Source organism: Periophthalmus magnuspinnatus, chromosome 17, assembly GCF_009829125.3.
Source record: "Periophthalmus magnuspinnatus isolate fPerMag1 chromosome 17, fPerMag1.2.pri, whole genome shotgun sequence".
Taxonomy (NCBI): domain Eukaryota; kingdom Metazoa; phylum Chordata; class Actinopteri; order Gobiiformes; family Gobiidae; genus Periophthalmus; species Periophthalmus magnuspinnatus.
The window spans coordinates 6,880,527-6,898,084 of NC_047142.1; the positions used below are offsets into that span (position 1 = coordinate 6,880,527).

Genomic DNA, 17,558 nt, shown 5'->3' on the forward strand with positions numbered 1-17,558 from the left:
AAAATATTGAAAAAGTGACTTCTATGGCAATTTTTTGACCAATAATAGTACATTCTGTTATGTATCTGTTACAGCACAGGCCTTTTAATTATATTGTCTATTTCAGAAATTGTTTACTGGGATTATCCTGCTTTATTGTTATTCTATCAGTGGCATAAAGTAGTTTTAATATTATTGTTTGTCGCAGTTTGTCTCTGTAGAAATATATCTTGCTTCAACTTGCTGTCATGACAAAACGCATGAGGTGAATTGAATGTGAAACTATCTGAAACTGGGATACGTATTGTCATGTTTTGATTGCTTCTTGTGTTCCATTATTGGTTATTCAGAGCCTGTCTTACAGCCTATTGGACAGTGATCAGCTGGGTTGTGAAAGTGCAAAATGAAGATATGGCATTTCAACTTTGTCCTCTGAAACATACTTGATCATTCCTCTCTTGACACCAAAGAGTAACAGTTGGCACTGGATTTTGTGTGCTTTTTAGTCTTGGGATGACATTGACAACAGAAGAGGTAAGCCTGAGAATAAATGTGCTTTTAAAAGAGGCTTTTTTGTGTTAATGTATTCGGCGGTGTAAAGTCTTGCATTCAGATGAGGCTGTACTTTCAGGTTCAAGTTGGGATGGATGTAATTGACCTGCTGCTCAGAAGCACAAATGAGCAGACCAACAGTTATCACAATAACAACCATATGTGGGCCCTAAACATTCAAGACGTGAGTGAGCACCTGTAACTATTAATTCAAGAATTACTCCTGTCCTTTTCACAGTAGGTCATGTCAGTCAGGTGGGTTATTCTGAATATCATTTGAGTAACTGAATAATATGACAGTTCATGGCAGTGCCTGTGTAGAAATGGTGTGGATGTAAATGAAGTTTAATTATCCCTTAAGCGAGGTGCGTGGGAGAATATAATGATATGATTAAGTTAAGCTTCACAGTTATGATAATCTGGTGTGCTTACCAACATACCCCTTCGGTCAGAGTCCCAGCCCTGGGGAGAGCAGTGGTAATGACTTCCTGGAAAGCCTGCTGGGTGGCAGCGATTGCTCCTCAGCTCCTGCCTCCCCCCTGTGGTCACCCTGCACCTCCTACAGGGCCAGCAGTGAAGACCACATCGGATGTCCTACAGAGAACCAGGCTACCCTCAGGCCTGTATCAGAATGTGCTACGCTGTGGCCCTCCGAAATGGACATCTATCCAGCTCCAAGCAAAGTGAAGATGGAAAGGACTTCTGATGTTGCAATTGATCTAGGTAAGACCACAGGCTGTTAGTGCCAACTGTTCATGTTTGCAGTAAAATTCATTATTTATTCCAGTTCAGCCACTGAGCCAGAGTGCTTCTGGTAGGACAGTTGGTGTAAAACAAAAGCCAAAATAATGTCAATCATTGAATACTGAGCTGCAGTTGGTGCTGATTTGTGATGGCCCTAAAGGATTCTAAGTGACCAGTGTAACTAGTGTGGTAAATTTACAAAGCCATATTAGAATGTTACATTAGGCTAACTATTAAAATGACACAGAAGGAGGCATAGCCTGCATTTAACAAAAGCAGTTAAGCACAAAATTGATTATATTGTGGCACATATTTGTAAGGTCTTTGAAAAAGCCTCCTACAAACTGTTTGACTCTCCATTCACTTTTATTACTACAGCAATTCTGACCTTCCTCAGGTAAGGACTTTGAAAAACAAATTTAAACAACATATGTGAAAAAAAAAGGTAAATGGTCACATTTTTCTATAGCGCTTTTCCACCTTCAAGGCACTCAAAGCGCTTTACAACAAGGAACCACTCACCCATTCACACACACATTCACACACCAGTGTATGCAGACACTGAGGGCAAGGTGGGTTAAGTGTCTTGCCCAAGGACACAATGACAGCATTCATCTGTGTGAGTTAGAATTGCACCGCCAACCTACAGATCAATGGATCTGACCGCTCAACCAATGATGTTTATGTCAAGAGCGGGATTTGAACCGCCAACCTTTGGATCAGTGGACAAACACTGTCTGCTGTCAAAATCATCACACAATGCAAGAGGTGTGACCTAGAAATGATATAGTAAACCAGGGTAACTACTACACCAAATCGTTATTTATGCTGCATCCTCTCAAAGCCTTATATTTGTTTTTAGTTTTTTTTTAATGATAAATAATGGCATGATTATCATTCATCACGCGAGTCACTATGCAGATAGACTTTTGAGAGCAGCTTTGGCATATTGTCTCACTCCTGAATGAAAACATCCTAATTATGATCCATTGCAGAACCAGACTTGTGATGGTTTACATTTACTGCTAAAGCAAAGCTAACAATGAGGGGAGGTATAACTGTGCACTGTAAACATTACATTTGAAAATGGTATAGTGTTAGACCTGATTGCAATGAGCTCAACAGCACATTTACCCCCTAACTGCAGCATCAGTCATGCACTGGTCTGGACATCTAAGGGCTTTGCAAAGCAAATACGAATACCTGAGTAAGTGTAAGGGTAACATATTTTTAAATACTTATGTTGTTTTTTATATGATTTGTAGGTTGTGATTGTACTGACCTGGAGGAGAAATTTGGACTGGTGTACTACCTCAAAGCAAATCATCCGTCTGCACGGCCATCCAGTCAGTCTGTCACTGTGAAGGACCTGCTCCTATCCAACCTCGGACACAAAGTGAGTACAAAAGAAGTGCTGGACATGCTTACAGACTGAAACTGTCAGTGTCAGCCAATTTAATTTTGGAGGATTTATTTATTTATTTATTTATTTTTATAAAAAGGCGAATTTCAGACTTGAATACAAATTAGAATACAATGTTGAAGGTTCAGTTTTAAAAGAGAAACCTTATTGTGGTGAGCACTGATTCTGACAACATTTCAAAACTTTGGATAAGCTGGCCAATGGTTAATTAAACTGGAAAATTCTGTTTGTTTGGTTCACAGGGCCAAAACATGTCACAGCAGTCTCCACCAGAGCTGGTGCTTGATGAAGATGAGAAAAGACTTCTGGCGAAAGAAGGAGTGACTCTTCCCAGTAAATTGCCCCTCACCAAGGTATGAAAACCTGCAGATATACTGTATGTAGGTCAAACCTAATCCACTGTCACTAAGTGTCATTTATCTTTATCTGTAAAAAATCTGCTTCTTCCTACCTAGTTTCTCCTCACTTACACCCCATTTTCTTCTTCTTTAAAAAAAAATCTTGTTTCTGTCCTCTCCACTGTTTCATCTCGATGGCAAGTTTGAAGAGAAGGTTTTGAAGAAGATCCGTCGGAAAATCCGTAACAAGCGCTCTGCTCAGGAAAGTCGGAAAAAGAAGCGGGAATATGTTGATAGTCTCGAGGGAAGGTATGATGAGACGCGACATCTTGCATCCTTTTCTCATTCAGTGTCACAAACACAAAGCCACTAGCAGCACTTTCGTTATACTAATATAACTCATTCAGTTTCACTCATTTTGCAATTGCAATTGGAGTGCAAAAGGTATGATTCGAAAGATTAAGACCAGTGACAGAAACTGTACTTAAAATGTTCTGGAATAAGGCAGAGCCACTATTTGGCTGACTAAACCAAAACAAAGATACTGACAAAAAGTTTTCAGAACAAAACTGCTTCACTGCACATGACCTAGATAATGAAGTCTGAGGAATTGTAGCACTTGTTTTCAAAAAAAGACACTTTCCCCTCAAATCTTGTTTATGTCTTGACAATATAGAGATATTGTACATAGAGATATAACTCCGTTATAATAAAAAAAAGTACATAAAATAAAAATTGTCAAATACATTGACAGTAAAAAGATAGAGCAATACTTTCATTATCAGTCACTTTATATAAAAATGTGACATATAAGTCTAAAGGCTCAGAGACATGTGTTACAACAATTTTTGTTTAATTTCTTTTCTATGAATTTGTTGAAGAAAATATGTAAATATGCAAATATCAGGTTGTGACTTGTTACAACGTTGAAATGATTAAACTTTACTTTGAGAAGAAATTATGTTTAAAAAAAACGTTGGTGCGTGAAAATAAAGTCACATGACCTGCACCATGATGCATCAGGATGCTCATCAGGAGTCGCCCTGTACGAGGTCAAAACTAAATAAACCAGTAAAAAACCATCCAGGCCTCTGTCACAGGCTGCTACACCATTGTCACATCTGAGTTCTTATAAATATTGTCAGTATGTCCTTGTTACAACCGTTTCCCAGGGAGAAAGGAAGTAACACAAAATAATAATAAGCAGCTTTTTTATTAGTGTGGTGATAAATGAGGGTACAATGACCCTAAAACTTAAAGTTACACTTCAAACAAAACAAACAAAAGGAGGCTCTGCGAGTACAAAATTTAGACACAAAAGCTGTCAGGGGGTGGGTAACAGTCCTGTTTCAGATGTAAGTAATGAAGCCTTTACCTGCAGTGTAAAGCTCTATGGCCTACAATCCAAACCAGTGGAGATTGGAGCAGTGACAGTGACTAAAGTGTGTGTTCACATGCCTCCTCTATTGTCTCTTTTGAGGTCAGCTGCATAAGGCTAGAGTACTTTAAAACCAGCAGCACAAAAGAACAGTTTGTATGAAGGAGCTGCAATTCCCACAATAGAGGTTATTATCCAAAGTCTTATTAAAATGAGCTATACACAAGGTTTCTATAATGCATTCACGACATTCAGTAATTTGACGTCACTATTTAAAATGTAGGACAGGTGCAATTTTTGAAACACCTTAATACTTATTGTTGAGGGTTGACTCCAAAATCTTGCCATAGTAATCTCATGGCTAAATTTTCTTGATAGGAAAAAATAGAGAGTATGTTAAACTTTATGCAATTTTCCCATGAAAAACAGACGCTGTAATTAGAGAGATGTCAACCATAAACCAGGACAAAATATCTTGTCAGTTAAATGGCAAATTCTTTTATAGAATTGTCACCTGCCCTTCTGCTCAATTGTAAAGTAAAAAAAATCCCATGCTAATGTCTTGATGACCTTGTGTTTAACAGCAGCAGATGATTATGTGAATGTGAAGGAAACACTTTCCACGATATACTTGTTTAGTTGTCAAGACAACCCATAAGACCTAGGTCCTCTCTATCCATGATGTACTATTGCAGTAGTGATGGCTGCATTTTATGTTTAACGCATCAAAATAAATGTTCTGACAAGAATGAAGTAAAATAATCATACAGAACTAATATAATATAAAGAAACTAAAACAATAGAAAATTAAAGAGAAGGCTGAGGATACACATTTAATTCATTCAAGTCTTAACTTTGACCCACAATAACCAAGGCACTGTCTCTCTCTGCAGAGTAAGAAAACTATATGAATTGCATATAAGCATTAACTACCAAATATTCACAATATAATTTATATTTATAAGGCAGGTCACCCACGTAATACTACACTAGCTGAAAATGGCACGCAAGTCCCTTAATGTCTTCCAAAAATAAATAGTACACATAATATCAGACTTTACAGGAGGACTTGACTGACTCTCACTCAGTATCACAAAAGTCAAATTCTGAGGAAGAGACTGTCCTCTGTGCAACCTCAGCACTAATTGTTGTTTAAACCTGCACATACAGATTCTATTTTTTTTTTTTTTTTTTTTTTTTTTGTGTGTATTTGTGACAAAAATAGACACTTTATATCATATTAGGTCTGTATAATGATTTGACTTTATCACTGTGTCACAGGCCCATGGCTCACAGTCACTACCAAAACTATCGCAAATGTAAACATGTTTATTTATATTTATATGTGCATATTCTTCTACATAAGTCTATCTTTATGTTATTTTTCCCATCTTTGTGTTAACGCAATTTCAAAATCTCTGTCACTGTAGGATGTCTGCCAGCAATGCCCACAACCTCCAGCTGCAGAAAAGAATCCAGCAATTAGAAGAAACTAACAAGTGAGTGTGTTATTTTCAAATCTGGTAATTAATAAACGATGAATGACTTGTGGGAAAATCTCGCTTGTTTGACAAAGTGGTTAGTTAATATTTTAGGCCTGGGTTGTTATGGTGGTGCATTTATCGCCTCAAAGATTGTTTTTATTGAACTGTTGCATTTGCCCCACTCATCCTTTTTGTTTGGTGAAAGTTGTATTGATCTATAATGATTTTGTTTTTGTCTCCTTTGTTGTTGTAACCCACAGGTGTCTTGACTCAAAAGTTTTAGTTTGTATTAAAAGTGCTTATGTACACGGTGTAGCATTTCCAGAGCAGTGAGCATGCCCAATTTAAAACTTAAACCTTTTGATATTTGTTCCTTTATCATGCTGGTCTGTTTGAGGTCCTCCTAATAAGGGCACCTTTTTCACACAAGTCAGAAGAAGCTATCGGTGGGTGTTTGTCACATTGTGGGGACTAAAATCCATATAGATGCTTTCTTTTCCAACATCAGCGTTTTATTATTCGATCAACAACATGGTTTAGGATCAGTCTCCCAACATATGTATGTGTGTATGTGTGTGTGTGTGTGTGTGTGTGTGTGTGCACAAGCATATGTGTGTGTGTGAGTGACATGTGCTGATCACTGCTTATCCCAGGTTGTATAATATAGAATGTTTTCTCAAATGTCTGATTTTCATTATTCACTATCTACAGGGCTCTGTTAGATCAGCTAAACCAGCTACAGGCTGTACTTGCTAACAGCTTTAAGAAGGCAACACACAGAGGGACATGTATATTGGTAAGACATATACCTCAATTTCAAGGTAATTTGCACCATAGAGAATTGTTACTGTGCCTATGTCAAGATGATAGACAGGTCAATAGCAAATACATGGAGGTATAGATTTAAAACCGAGCACATCATTAAAAGGTGCGGCTCGTGTTTCTCTGTTCAGCTGCATTGGGCTTCAGGGATTAAATCTAGTCTCTGTTTGAAAAGTGATTCATGCAAGATCAGTTATCCTCTTCCGTTCTGGCTCTGACCCCCCTATCTGTGTCTCCTCTCCTCCATGACTAGGTTTTGCTCCTGTCCTTCTCCCTCATCATTTCCTCAAATCTGCAGCCAGACCCTTCCAGCCAAGTGAGCCAGAGAGACTTCACAGAGACACAAGGTCCCCTCAACATACCCCCCCCGACACACACACACACGCACGCACGCACGCACACACACACACATACATACACATACACATACATACTAATTAACTGTCTGATTTCCACAGTGGTGTCACGTTCCCTGCAGTCCATCCAAGTGCAGGACGCCCCCGCTCGGCCGCCCCTCTTTGCCCTCAGGGGGGTAGAGGTGTTGCGCAGTGGGATGGAGAGGATTTGGTCCTGGGCACAAGTGGCCACAGTGGATCACAGGCACCAGGACTATGCGTGATCTCAAAGAGCTCCACCCTGCCGCATTACCACCCAAGAGGGAGTCCGAGTGTTGGCCTGCTGCTAATGCAAATGCAGCATCCATACGAGCACATTTCTAAGCCTGTTCCTAAAGGAGCCTGGGATAATAGTCATCATCAGCTCTATATCTTGGCAGTTGACAGTCTATGCCATGTATTTATGATAAAGGTGAAAGAGACACTTCTGTGTCACTGTATTGTAAATAGATGCATTTTTCACAAATGTGAAATTAAGAGTAAAGTCTATTAAATACATTAATAAGATATATTGGCTGATTTGTCCTCAATACATTAGAGACAATCTGCTTGTATTACTTTTTTCAAATTAGTATTGCTTTTCTAAAATTTTCTACAGTATGGTAATAAACTTTTCTATCTTGCATTTATTAAACTACAGATGTTTTTGCTAAAAGCATACCCTGAAAACATGAATTCTTAGTGTGATTGCTGGGTTCTCCTCACCACAGAAATAGCCCGTAACTTCACCTCATGGCATTCCCATGCCAAAAAATTGAGGGCAACATTGAGGCCAGTTGTATAAGGACCTATTTTATAGTCTGAATAAATTATATATACAAAAAAGAGAGGAATTCCAAACCAGTATTCCCAGCAATCTGCAACATGCACAGTGTCTATATAGCCCAGATAGGTTAAAAAATTGATAATCATCACATGAAACACGCAGATAATTAACACATGTCAAAATATACTGTCATTCTGCGATTAAAATATTGATTATAAACACAGCCCTGATTGCCATGGATCAATGAGGCTGTTGGGGATTTTCAAGTTCTTCTGAGGTTTGGGCTTTTTGAAGTCAGTTTTTGAAATGACAGCTATAAATTCTGGACTAGCACTGCATACAGTCAGACTAACTCCCAACAACCCTGTAGTTTCTGTGATGCTCATTATAATTAAAATTAAATGACAAAATAAATAAACATAATGAAGCAGCTAAGGCGACCACCTCAGACTGTAGAAAAAGAGGGACAAGTTGTTGAAAGTGGTGGGATATGGAAGAATGGACTTGGGAAATGTAAGCACTTATATAATAACTGCAATAACTCTATGATATTACTTTTTCTATACTATTTCTTATAACTCTCTTGACGTTTCTAGCATTACAAAAACCCTTTCCTTCAGAAGTTTCAAGTTCAATATTGACCAGGTGCAATAGTTAAAGTTCATTGCAATGTTTTTTTCTCTCTTTTTTTGGTAGCTGTTTTCTTGCTACATAGTTACATAGCTGTCATGCTTTTTTCCAATTGAGTGTGTATATTGATAAAATCTTTTGAAAAACATACATTTGTACTGTGAGTGGACTTGCCCTTCCAAAAATCTGATCTGCAAATTGGCACCTGCTTGTCTCCGTGGCTTGTCTGTCAGAAGTAATAATAATAATAATAATACATTTTATTTGAAAGCGCCTTTCAGGACACTCAAGGACACTGTACAAGACAAAGTTAAAAACACATATTTACAGATAAAACAGAGATACAAAACTGTAAGATGGTGAGAGTGACTGATTATGTGGTGTAGGATTGTGTGAACAGGTGGGTTTTGAGTCTGGATTTGAAAAGTGGAAGAGAGTCAATGTTGCTGTTCAGAAGTGACTGAACAGAGGAAATAAGGCCACTGAGACACCATGAATATCATCATGGTGTCTCATGCTGGTTAATACAAGATCACTTCTTAGTCAGGATAATTAAAAAAGCAATTATCTCTTCCTTTAAATAATGTGATGCAGACTACTAATTAAAAGATCTATGCTGCTGGTACACAGGACAGAGCCTAGTCTGTAAGGGTAGACAACAACAACCAGAGAAGACAACAGAACATACAGTCAAAGAAAACATCATGAGTATGTACTGTAATACTTATATACAACTGCAATATAAGATAAAGGAACCTTCACTGAGCTGAAAGAACAAGATTTTGTACATCAACATTTGGTGGACAAACCGTTCAAACAAAGGCAAACAACTGACCTCTTATTATCTTTTTCTTATTTTTATTATATTATAAGATTGATCAAGTTTATAGCATTAGCTGAAAATGCTGAAGATCAGACTTGCAAAATATTCTCACATCAAGAGGGGCCAATGTTGAGTTCAATAAGATGACTCATATGACCTAAAAAGTCGTTTTGAAGTACATCTTCAAAGAAAGGGTTGTTAAAATGAGCTGTCAATCTCTCAAGTTCAATCTTTTATATTCTACTTCTTACAGAAATAATTCCCAGTATGATTTAAAAACTGGGCTGTGTAAGTTCAGTTGGAATTTTGAGGGTTTCATCTGATCCCTCTCCCTTTTCTGCTTCTGTTAATACAGATGTTCCATTGAGTTACCTAACTGGCCTAAAGGCAGTGTTGAGGGAATTTACACATCACTAGTAAAGATGTCTGTGTAATCTCTCAGTCGTCCAGGTCTGATCCAAAGTAAAAGCCAGTCCACTGTACATCTCCATCTCAAAGACACTAACCGCTCCTTTGAAGATGATGAGCTACAAATCTTAGCCAGAGAAAATAAATGGTTTGAGAGGGGAGTTAAAGAAGCAATTCTCCTTGAACAGGAATGGGGGCCTTAGACACAATCTCTCCTCCATCTATATCTCCATCCTCAGACCCAAAGCAAACAAAGGAAACAAAGAGAACAGTAGATTTTGCCAGGATGCCAGTAGGAGGGTAAGCATTCATTGAGAGTTGTATGAATATACTAATTATGACTCAGGCACAGACTTAGTGTAGCTCTATAGACCTATCCTACATACAGAAACTGTAAACAATAGCTGTTTCCAGGTTCAGTGTCTCAGTGTCGTTAGCTCCTCTCTTAAGGCAGTGTCACACAGCAATCTGACTAGAAATGAAGAAGCTCTTGGATGAGCAGTGAAATGTCTTCATTGTCCAGTTGACAGATTTAACTTTTGGCTTTTACATTACTAGTAACTTAATTTAAAATATATGACTACTTAGTTGCAGCATTCTTTCATATTAATCCAATATTTGATGTTTAACTGAAGACATTTAAATGAAAGCAGACAAAGAGTTGTTTTAACTGGCTCAAATGATATTCCAGCAACACTATATATGGGCAACCTCTCCACAACCTACAGCCTGCCCATTTCTCTGCCTTTAAGCTGCTACCGGTCAGCATAATTAATATAGACAATTTTTGTTACTAACTTTAATTTATGAACAAATAGCCCTATTCATATAGTGTTGCATTAATTAACTTCTATCTAGTCATAAATTACAACCAAACATTGTTTTATTTCCTGTTCTGACCCGATCTCTCTAAAATCAGATATCCAGGATGTACAGCGTCTTCCAGTGCTCTCAAGTGTTGCTCCTCGCGCATTTCCCTGGTCCAGATGCGCGCGGTGGTGAAGAGGAGTAGAGCGACTCTTTAAAAGCCCGCAGCATCCGACGGAACAAGTCTAAACACGAAGCTGACACCTGCTCCTCACAGCACACACTGAGGGCGAATAATGAAGTAACGTGGAGCATCTCAGCTGGATGTAGATTCATTTAAAAAGTACTCTATTCTGGGTTAACAGGAACGAGACGCGCGTAATGGGATCTATGCAACTGCAGAACACGACTATTACGGGACAAGACAATGGGATTTTTTTTTTTTTCCTGTGTAGTTAGTAGTTCACTTTATTAAGAGAGTATGCAGAATAACAGCAATGGATCCGACCTGTTTGGAGATTACAGCGCGTGCAGGGGGGACGAGGATGAAGGCGACATCTCCAAACTGATCAACCCCACAAACGCAGCGACCAACCTGGGCACACTGAACCTGTCACTCCACTGCTGGCTCCAGATACTTTCAAAGGAATCCACCTCAGATCTATATGGAGACAGTGCAAACCTGGCGGTAAGTGACTTTCACAAACCGAGTTAGAACAGGACTGTGTGCACTTCATCTCTTGAAAAAGACTGTTGATATTTAAGCCTATTACAATCAAAAAACAAAGCTGATGTAGCCCCAAGTACTATTCTTATAGCAAACGTTATTTAATAGTATGTATACTATTCATTTTCTTTTTAATAGATTTCAAAGAAGATATCAATAAGCTATAATGGTTTACTCTGGAGGGACATTCTGGGTTAGTTCTGTTAATCTACAACGGGTAGAGTAAAAGGGAGGGTATAAAAAGCTGTGAGTATTGTGACTTTCCAGTGGCTGAAAGGAAAGAATGATGAGTTTACTTTAAATATCCTTAGGTTTATCACACAAGTACCATTAAGTTAGACTTGTATAAAATATAAATGACTCATGTATGAACCAGATTCCCCTGGATGATTATAGGGCAGAGAATGAGCATATGTTGTTATCTGTGACAGGTGCGTATTGTCATTGCCTCGGTCTACCTGGTGGTGTGCGTGCTGGGGCTTGTGGGAAACCTTTTGGCCTTGTTCTTGCTCCACTCTCGTCGCCGTGGACACCACCACTCCTCCATTGACAGCTTTGTGATGAGCCTGGCTCTGACAGACCTCCAGTTTGTGCTAACTCTGCCCTTCTGGGCTGTGGACATAGTGCTGGACTTTCGCTGGCCCTTTGGCAGAATCATGTGTAAGATAGTGAGCTCAGTAACTACTCTCAACATGTATGCAAGTGTCTTTTTCCTCACGGCCATGAGCATGACGCGCTACCACTCTCTCATGACCTCTTTGAAGATGGAGAGCCCCAGGATTGCCATAGCTCGTGCCAAATGGGCTAGTTTGGCCATATGGGTGGTGTCACTGGTGGCTACTCTACCCCATGCTCTTTATTCAACAACAGTCCAGGTTAGTTATACACACATGATAATATGTTTGTGATGTTTAGTTTGCAAAACTGACACAAGGACAATGAAAAATATGAGCATATATGGAAGAACAGATGGGATCTTCTTTCACATATTTATTAAATGTTGACAGCTGGTAGGTGCATTTCTTCGGTAATTGGACACAAACTTTATGTAAGCTGTGTCTTTGTCTTTTGAAAATGTCACATGAAAACAAATGAAAACTTCAAACTCACTCTTCATCTGCACATGCATATGGATGGTGATGCAGAGCCAGCTCTCTCTGGTGAGAACATTAAATTATTATTCCACTTTGGAATTGTTCATCTATGGCCATCTCTTTCCTAGGGTAGCATTTAAAGCTTGCAACATGTATAGGTGGCCCATGTTTTAATATTTGTTCACATAATCACAAACCTTTCTTTATAGTGTAAACACCCTAGTGAGGATACACTGTGTGTGGCCCTTGTCTTCACAGGTCTCTGCTGAAGACGAGCTGTGCTTGGTGCGCTTCTCAGACTCAGGGCAGTGGGACCCGCAGGTCTTGCTTGGACTTTATCAGACACAGAAAGTACTTCTGGGATTTGTAGTGCCCTTGACCATCATCAGTGTGTGCTACCTCCTGCTGCTTCGTTTCATCCTGAGTCGGCGTGTTGTGGCCAGTGTGACGAATGGGAATGTGATGGAAAAGACCGAGAGTGAGAGGGGGCGGCACCGGAGGCGCTCCAAAGTCACCCGCTCAGTGACCATCGTGGTGCTATCCTTTTTCATCTGCTGGCTCCCCAACCAGGCGCTCACACTGTGGGGCGTGCTCATTAAGTTTGACTTGGTTCCATTCAGTAAGGCTTTCTACAACACACAGGCCTATGCTTTCCCTCTGACTGTGTGTCTGGCTCATGCCAACAGCTGTCTCAACCCAGTCCTTTACTGCCTCATCCGCAAGGAGTACCGCGCTGGGCTCAAGGACATGTTGCTCCGAGTGTCCCGCTCTGTCCACACCATCCTCACCAGGGCTCTGAGGGGCAGGAGAGTGGAAGGGACTCCCCCAAACTTGGTCATGGTACGCACAGAAATGAATATGTGAGGGCAATGATTTAAACATCACTTAAGATTGTATGAGTGTGAAAATATTATATTTGTCCATAAAAAAGTAATTTGGTTTCAAACCATTCTTTTCTTGTGAGACCTGATATGCCCATTGTCCACACAGAGTTGTGATGGATAGAGCCAAATTGATAGAGTATCTTTTACATGTTCTGGGTAATATTATATTCTGTTATGGGTACTGAGCATGCAGTATTACTGATGCAGTATTACTGTACATTTAACAAAGAAAACTCCATATGAATGTAGACTAGCCTTAAATTCACTTTAGGATACACACTTTATAAAAACTATACCACCTATGAAGTCAGTACATTATTCCATTCCATGTCTGAATCAAAGCAATCAATCAGACATCTACAAATACAACAGTTAAGTGAGTCTTTGCCAAATCAAGCGAAGTACAGGAGGAGTGGGCTTCCCACAAACAGCAAAGTAAACTCAATCTTACACTTGCATTATGAGTGTATATGTTGTGATGTTCGCAGCCATGTCCCCATCACATATGTGCCCTCTAGGATCTGCAGAGGCATGACTTGGTGCTTGATTGTACAGTTCCTTTTATTATTGTCCATATGTAGTGCTGCACTGCTGGTAACAGCTTCAGAATCCAGCATAATGTGTGTACCATGAAATAAAATACATTAGAAGGACAATGCATTTTGTATGGTTTTTCTACTTTTATCTGGTCACACAACTGGTTTTAGCACAAAAGCGCAGACGCGTTTTTGCCCTTTTACAATCTTTCAGTTCAGAATCATTGATAAGCAAATACCACGCGGTCCTTTTATGCTCTGTAATTACATCACTTATCAGAATTAGAGCTTATTGGTCAATTAGAAGGGACAAGGTGTAGGTCACATCCATCATGAGGATCATATTTTAATGGGAGGAATGAGATGAAAATAGATTGTGAATGGGGCATGGCGTACTGAAAATTAACAGTATAATATCAAAATGTGTTTCCTGATCTGTAATGGGCAAAGTGATCCAAAAAGAAGGAAAATAATGTGATCCAATCCAAAAGACAAAAGCTGCACAAAGGACAGTGCAAACAAATTGGACATCGCGGAGATAGCACTTTTGCGTCAGTACAAAATGCTCCAGGTACAATTCCTGGGTCAGTTAAAGCCTTTCTGTGCAGTAGAGCATGTTCTCAGTGTGTGGTATAGGTGCTCTAACTTCCCCATCAGGCTAAAACATGCAGAATATGCTAATCCTCCAGCTAGGTACTCAATAACTGCACCAACAGCCTGTGGCTCTCTGACAAGTTTCCCCAACAGAACTGATCGATGGCTCAAATGCCACGGACATTCTCTGTGGGAACGACTAAGTATACCTACACCATAACAGTGGTGGAACATAAGTAAAAGTAGTAAAGTATTGTACTTAAGTCAAATTTTTGTTATCTGTGCTTTACTTTAAGAACCTATATTACCCTCTGAGCTGTTATAATGTTGTTTCCTCATCCAAAACATGCCCTTAGTTGTGTTTTGTTTCATTCACACATGTTTAACACACAAACCCTGCATATCTAGGCTGAGTTATTTTCTCAGACAGAAAACATTCTATTCCACTTGATCCACACTGTGATGTCATTTGGTAATACAGGAAGTGTTCCACTGTGTTTTTAAACTCCACACACCTTCACTAGAATCACTGGATGATTTTAGCCCTGGAATTGCCAATCTCTACTGAACAAACAGTAAAAGGTAGCTGTTAAAATGAAAGCTACCTCTTCATGACATCACAAGGTGGAACAGATCATTTTGAGTTTAGAGATACAGACAGACTAATAATAATACATGACAACCAAGCAAGCGTGGATGAAACAAGACACAACTCTTGATGAGATAACAACATTTTAACATGTCTAAAAGTTCACATGAGTCAATTTTGCATGATATAGGACCTTTAAGTAAATTGTGGATACATTTTACTTTTACTTTACTACACTTGAGAGCAGGTATCAGTGCTTTCTACTATTTTTACTGAAAAGTTAAAATATTTTCTATTATTGTTTGAGGCCTACTGAAAAGGCTGAGAGACAAAACAAAAAGAAACAAATAAAAACAGCTATAAAAAATGTATAAATTTAGCACAAATATTTTATCAAAATCACTACATTTGAAGCTTTATAAAACCAGAAAATCTTTAAGTACATTTTTAAACGGGTGCATTAGTATTTTAACTTAAGTATTATTATTATTATTTTTTTTTTATGTGATGCAATTACTGTACTAACAATAAATGAAAATAAAACATGCATGAGAGGAAATCCCAGATGGCTCTTTCTATTCACAATAGCTTCAAGAAAAGACAGCGGATGACAGGTCCAAGTGATAAATCATGTCCACCAAACCCCAAAGGAAATTCAGTGTCATAGGATAAAAATGGCTCTGTAACTTTTTTCTTCTACATCACTTGTGACCTTGATGCACCACATCAACCATCAAAGAGCTTTATAATAAAAAAAGGCACTGGCTGTGGTTAAATGGAGCTCTAATAAAAGACAAAACCATAACTGCACACAGTTCACTAATAAGTGTGCACTGTAGAGATGGACTAGCATCAAACATGCAGGTGCAAATTCACTTTGTGTTCCAGGTAAAAAAAGAAATATCTTTGTATGAAAGGGGCAAAGCACATTCAAACATGCAGACTAGACCACCTCACGCATGATTTCTGTAAATGTGTCACTGACAGGATGACTGAGCCAGCTGTTGGACTTCCTAGTGCAGTGGTTAATAGCTGAGGAAGTGCCCTGTGTGATGCTGTCCCTTGTGCTGTGCTGAGGAGCAGATGTTAAAAGGTTATTGAGCTGCAAAGACGTTCCTCCTCACACAGACCTGGAGTTACACTAGGAGTTTGATGCTGCTTCTGTCAAACCCACAGAGGCTTTGAAGCCAAGTATTAGACCACATTTGTTCTGTGACATCAGTGAGATATTGACCACAGCTTTTAATGGTCATCCAATTGCTGAGCTTCTTCAAATTGTAAGAATATTCTGCATATTTTTTATGCCCTCTCACTGCATTGGTTGGAAAGTACACTATAGTAAAAACGGTCCAGAAAAATAGCAAACTGAAAATATGTTCTATATAGCTACACAAAAAGTTGCTCAGTGTACTGACTAGACAAAACCATAAGTGCACACAGTCGACTAAAAGGGTCCTATAAGTGTGCTCAGTGCAGATAGACCAGTATCAACATGTCTACCATCGTCTCTTCAGTGTGGAAATGATTATAATTTAAATGAAGTTGTGGAAAAGGTCAGGCAGCTTTCATCTTAATATAGCACTTACCATCTAATGGCATCATTGTTATAGAATCACACATGGATGCAGTCTTTTCACTGCATTTTTTCAGTTAATATTAATAAAGCATCTTTATCTCACAGCAGCCATTCGTATAATGCTTAGAACATTCTGGGGTGGTATTTCATTATAGTCATATGTCACAGAGATCCCCCAGTCTGATACTTGGTTTAAACTTCAACCATTTTCAAGGCACCACACACTTTACATAACTCTTCCTTTCACAGTGCAACATGATTGGATAATTACATAGGTCTTAAGGTTTTCTTTGGGTGAGTGTAGGATCCAAGAAAGGCAACCCAAAAAACAGCACTAGTCTCAGTGGAGTGCAATAACTAAGAAAAGCTCTATGCAGCATTCAGCTTTTCTGAAAAATGTTTACATTTTACAATTTGCCTTAATTAAAAGATTTGCCAAGCCAATTTTATCAATCAGAACACAGTGAGAATGCCATCAGATGGGAGACAGCTAGAAATACCAGTTACCACAGTGGAAGGGCAGTTGGTCTAGGACAGGGTTTTTGACATTTTTCACCTTGGGGCTTTTTCTGTAAAAGGTAACTTGGGGCCCAATCTTATATTAAATGTATTATAATCTTCTGATTTCATGGCCTTTAGATGGCTGCCCTACTTTGGGCCCCGACCCTATGGTCAAGAATCACTGCTCCAGAGCATACTAACGCTCTGTCCTTCACCTACCTGCTTAGTATGTGGTGAGTGAATGAGTGAGTGAGTAAATGGTGCGGTTGGAGCTGAAATGTGAAGTGAATGGATAATGTAAACTGCTCTGTGTGTCTTGAAGGCACTATACAAATCCAATACATTATTATTACTATTATCTGGAATTCCCACAGAGGTAAAGCTATAGTGCATTCTTACCCCATGTATTTTTGAGACCTTAAGCCCTGGGTAGACTGGGTAGACTTAAACTACCTGTTATTTTACTGGAACAAAATCATTTGCAGCAATTCTCTGAGAGCATTTTGAG

At 39.0% G+C, this 17,558-nt stretch overlaps 2 protein-coding genes across 3 annotated transcripts; both read left to right on the plus strand.

The window, feature by feature from the left end:
* Nucleotides 1–409: 409 nt before the first annotated feature.
* LOC117384932 (cyclic AMP-responsive element-binding protein 3-like protein 3-A) lies at nt 410–7,563 on the plus strand. Of its 2 annotated transcripts, XM_033982112.2 has the most exons (10): nt 410–513; nt 611–715; nt 984–1,254; nt 2,541–2,671; nt 2,941–3,051; nt 3,239–3,345; nt 5,845–5,913; nt 6,610–6,694; nt 6,974–7,067; nt 7,179–7,563. In XM_033982112.2, the coding sequence occupies exons 1-10, from the start codon at nt 493–495 to the stop codon at nt 7,337–7,339; spliced, it is 1,155 nt and encodes a 384-aa protein (XP_033838003.1). In that variant the 5' UTR covers nt 410–492; the 3' UTR covers nt 7,340–7,563. The 2 variants fall into 2 exon arrangements, with proteins under 2 accessions (XP_033838003.1, XP_055084730.1); XM_055228755.1 differs by lacking the exon at nt 410–513 and having other exon boundaries at nt 639–715; nt 1,097–1,254.
* A 3,467-nt stretch (nt 7,564–11,030) lies between these two features.
* On the plus strand, nt 11,031–13,234 carry LOC117385538 (relaxin-3 receptor 1-like). The gene is made up of 3 exons (XM_033982828.1): nt 11,031–11,237; nt 11,708–12,151; nt 12,629–13,234. Exons 1-3 carry the CDS (start codon nt 11,031–11,033, stop codon nt 13,232–13,234), a joined length of 1,257 nt encoding a protein of 418 aa, XP_033838719.1.
* Nucleotides 13,235–17,558: the final 4,324 nt, after the last annotated feature.

Bases quoted from the DNA above. Each gene is read 5' to 3' on its own strand.
- LOC117384932 (XM_033982112.2), top strand. From the start codon at position 493: ATGACATTGACAACAGAAGAG. The intron at 716-983 runs GTGAGTGAGCAC...CCCTTCGGTCAG, and splicing joins GGGCCCTAAACATTCAAGAC to AGTCCCAGCCCTGGGGAGAG. The intron at 3,346-5,844 runs GTATGATGAGAC...CTGTCACTGTAG, and splicing joins GTTGATAGTCTCGAGGGAAG to GATGTCTGCCAGCAATGCCC.
- LOC117385538 (XM_033982828.1), top strand. From the start codon at position 11,031: ATGCAGAATAACAGCAATGGATCCGACCTGTTTGGAGATTACAGCGCG. The intron at 11,238-11,707 runs GTAAGTGACTTT...TATCTGTGACAG, and splicing joins GAGACAGTGCAAACCTGGCG to GTGCGTATTGTCATTGCCTC. The intron at 12,152-12,628 runs GTTAGTTATACA...TTGTCTTCACAG, and splicing joins TTTATTCAACAACAGTCCAG to GTCTCTGCTGAAGACGAGCT.